The sequence below is a fragment of the Brassica napus genome, chromosome C2 (assembly GCF_020379485.1).
Source record: "Brassica napus cultivar Da-Ae chromosome C2, Da-Ae, whole genome shotgun sequence".
Lineage (NCBI taxonomy): Eukaryota > Viridiplantae > Streptophyta > Magnoliopsida > Brassicales > Brassicaceae > Brassica > Brassica napus.
The window spans coordinates 15,116,891-15,120,994 of NC_063445.1; the positions used below are offsets into that span (position 1 = coordinate 15,116,891).

At 43.3% G+C, this 4,104-nt stretch overlaps 1 protein-coding gene across 1 annotated transcript; it reads left to right on the forward strand.

The window, feature by feature from the left end:
• Positions 1–248: 248 nt before the first annotated feature.
• LOC106373064 lies at positions 249–1,713 on the forward strand. The gene is made up of 4 exons (XM_013813294.1): positions 249–351; positions 570–760; positions 853–1,252; positions 1,442–1,713. Exons 1-4 carry the CDS (start codon positions 249–251, stop codon positions 1,711–1,713), a joined length of 966 nt encoding a protein of 321 aa, XP_013668748.1.
• Positions 1,714–4,104: the final 2,391 nt, after the last annotated feature.

The following is a 4,104-nucleotide window of genomic DNA, read 5'->3' on the forward strand; positions in this document are numbered from 1 at the left end:
AACAATCTATATATCCTGTCTCTTTTTGACTCCCTCTTTTGGGCTATTTTCTCTCTAATTGATTTTAGTACCCTTTTAAAACTAAGAAGAGCTTTTGGCTAAAAAAATGTGATCATTAAAGAATTCTACCGGTTTATTGACTTTTGTTACATTTTCACTGAAAATCTTATCCTTCACCCTCGTTTTTCACTAAAACACTGTTTGACTTTAAACTTCTGGGTAAAAAACTAGGGTTTCAAAATCTCACGATGTCTTCAAGTCTTGACAAAGCTTTAATGGATATGACTCTGGAAGAAGAAGATGATGAACCGTACAACCTTCCGGATCTACCTGAGTTTCGGTCAACAAAGCGTAACGAGCTCAGCCTCGCCGGTCGTCTACTCAACCCCCAATACCAAAAAAATGGCAGACCTAATCCGTGAGATGCCGAGGAAGTGGCAGCTCTATGACATAGTAAGAGGAGTTGCTCTCTCGAAAGAGAGATTTCAGTTCATTTTTTAAATATGAACAAGATCTGGAGGAGATCCTGAATCGAGGTGCTCATACCTTTGAGTACTGGTCGATCGCAGTGGAGAGATGGGTCGAGAATCAACCACCGACTTATCTACAATACCTCACGCTCTGGGTCCAGATGCGCAATGTACCCGTCAACCACTACACAATGAAAGCTCTAATGGCGCTGGGAGAGTTTGCAGGTCAGGTGATTGTGGTAGCTTTTGACCTAGACAAACCGCAGATTAATGATTATGTCAGAGTCCAGGTTCTTTTCGACATAGCCAAAGCACTTCGACGGTCGAAAACAGTCAACTTGCCGGGTGGTGGTTCGGTGAACACACTCTATGATTATGAAAGGATTCAGAAGCGTTGTTATCCCTGCAAAGGCTAACGCACGAGCGTGAAGTGTGTCCTATCCTGAGAATGCAGAACGCGAAGAAGGCAGAGGCGGCTGTAGTGTCGACAGGGGATATGAAAAGGGCTGAGAAAAAGATTCTTGAGGATGACCCGCTATTTGGAGTGGTAGCAGAGTCACAAGTGGGAACTTTGCTAGGTACTAGTAGAGAGAAAATTGCCCCCGAAATTCTTGAAGGGATGAGGCAGTATCTTACAGTGGTAGAGGGTCCTGAGAAGGTAGCTCGCAAGGAAAGAATCAAGAGATCTTTGATGGATTTGGAGAATGATCCACTGGGCCAGAAGACGTTTCTGAGACTAGAACCAGCTCATATCGTCACTACCAAGCTGGATAAACAAAAAGGTTAGGTTTTTGACTTCTAACACCAAGAACAGGAAGGTCGATCAGTCAAGGCTAGGCTAGGAGGAAAGCTCATGGCTGGAGCGATCCAAGCGGAGATGTCTACTTGCTCTCTACCCAAGGAGTTCTCATTGGCTTATGATCCAAGGAATTTTTAAGTCTCGGGTTCAACTGAATTCGTTTTTCATGGAGGTTTTACGGGTTATGGGCTTTGTGTCTCTGACATAAGCTCTTCCGGGACCAAAATGAAAAGCTCCACACCGAGGAAGAGACCTGGAACTTACAAGAGAAAGGTGCAAGCAAAGAACAAAAAGAATGCTTCCAAAGTGGAAGGGAAGCAAGTGATGGAGGAAAAAGCTGGTGATGGAAAGAGGAAGGCAAAGGATGATGTGGAGACATCTCAACATTCTGCTTGGTTAAAGAAACCAGAGGTGGTCCCAAGTGAGGGACCGTCCAATATTTAAATGGCGTTGCTTAGTTGGAATTGCCAAGGCCTGGGCCGTGCACAGGATTTGGTGATTCCCAGACTGAGGGAACTCTGGAAGGAGCATTTCCCTGATGTTCTATTTTTAATGGAGACTAAAAATCAGAGAGACGTGTTGGAATATTTGCGTGTTTGGCTGGGTTATGACAGAATAGTAACGGTTGCTCCGAGAGGTTATAGTGGAGGACTTGCTTTGATGTGGAAGAACTCAGTGAATGTAGATATTAAGTTCATTGACAAGAACCTTATTGACTTTGCGGTGCGATCGGGGGTGTACAATTATTTTGTTTCTTGTATATATGGTGCTCCGGAAAGGGAAGGAAGGCCGAAGATTTGAGAAAGAATCACAAGGATTGGTATTCACAGAAAAGAAGCTTGGTGCATCCTTGGTGATTTTAATGAGATCAGAAATAATGGAGAAAAAGTGAGTGGCCCGAGAAGGAGTGAAGAATCTTTTGTGCCTTTTAATAATATGCTGGAGCTGTGTGAGCTTGTTGAGTTGCAGAGTTTCGGTGATAGCTTCACTTGGGGGGGAATAAGAGGCACTCCTTCGATCCACAATAAGCTGGACAGGGCGTTTGGGAACAAAAATTGGTTTAATATGTTTCCAGCCTCTAATCAATCCTTTCTGGATAAAAGAGGCTCAGATCATAGACCTGTACTGGTCAGATTGGTGTCATCTCCGGAAACCTTCAGAGGCTGCTTCAGATTTGATGCTAGATTTTTGAACAAGCCAATGGTGAAAGAAGAGATAAAAAAAGCTTGGCTTACAAATCATCTTTTCTTTGGTGCATCAGTCTCTGATAGACTGAAGAGATGTAGGAAAGCCCTAAGTACTTGGAAAAAGACCAGATTTTTAAATTCGCGAGACAACATTGTTCTGATTCAGATTGAATTGGAGAAAGAACAATCTTCTAGAGCTCTGTCGACTGTGCGGATTGACTACCTGAAGAGAGAACTTGTGAAAGCCTATAGAGAAGATGAGAAATTTTGGAGTCAAAGATGTAAGGAGAAGTGGAGTTCTAAGGGTGACAGGAACACCAAGTTTTTTCATGCTTCGGTCAAGGCAAACAGAGCACGAAAGCATATAACCAAGCTAAATGACAGGAGTGGAAGAGCACAGTTCTCTGAGGCAGCTAAAGGAGAAGTAGCTTCTCAGTATTTTCAGGAACTCTTCAGGTCTTTGAACCCTGACACTTTTGACGACTTCTTCCATGGCTTCAGGACAAGAATCGCGCAATCGATGAATGATCAAATCACTAGAGAAGTATCAAGGGAGGAAGTTAAAGAAGCTGTGTTTGCCATCAAACCTGCAAGTGCACCATGACATGATGGGATGTCTGGTTTGTTTTTTCAGAAGTATTGGGATGTCATTGGAGAGCAAGTAACCTCGGAGGTGCATAATTTTTTCACCTCAGGAATTTTCCCATCTGATTGGAACTACACGCAGTTGTGCCTTCTGCCTAAGGTTATTGATCCTGTTGAGATGTGTGACTTGAGACCTATCAGCCTTTTCTCGGTGCTATACAAAATAATATCCAAGATTTTGGTGTGGAGACTAAAGCCAATTCTATCAGACATTGTCTCACCTACCCAGTCTGCCTTCGTGGAAGAGAGGCTCATTACATATAACATTCTTATTTCCCATGAAGTCATACATAGCTTGCGGACCAACGATAAGTTTTCTGGGGGTTATATGGCAATCAAGAGTGATATGTCCAAGGCGTATGATAGGGTTGAGTGGGCGTATCTGAAGGAACTTCTGCTGGCTATTGGTTTTGAGTCGGGTTGAGTGGAGAAAGTGATGTTCTGTGTAACTTCTGTCACATTCTCTGCCCTTATCAACAATCAACCTTTTGGGAAGATCAAGCCGGAAAGAGGATTGCGCCAAGGTGACCCGTTATCACCCTTTCTCTTTGTGATGTGTACTGAAGGTCTGATTCACAAGCTGGCTGAAGCAGAGAGGACGGAAAGACTTCATGGGATTCAGTTCTCAGACGAAGGACCTATGATTCACCACCTGTTGTTTGCTGATGACAGTTTGCTAGTATGCAAAGCCACTGAAGAGCAGGCCACTGTGCTAATGAAGATACTTGAAGCTTACGAGATTGCAACTGGACAAAAGGTGAATTTACTCAAATCAGCCATTACTTTTGAAGCAAAAGTTTGTGATGAAACCAAGGAGGCTGTGAAGAGGATCACAGGTATCACACAAGAAGGAGGGACATGAACCTATCTAGGTTTACCTGAGTGTTTCAGTGGCTCCAAAACAGAGATGCTTGCATACATATATGACAAACTGAAAGACAGATTCTCAGGTTATTTCGCCAGATGCCTCTCTCATGGTGGAAAGGAAATTCTCATCAAAGCT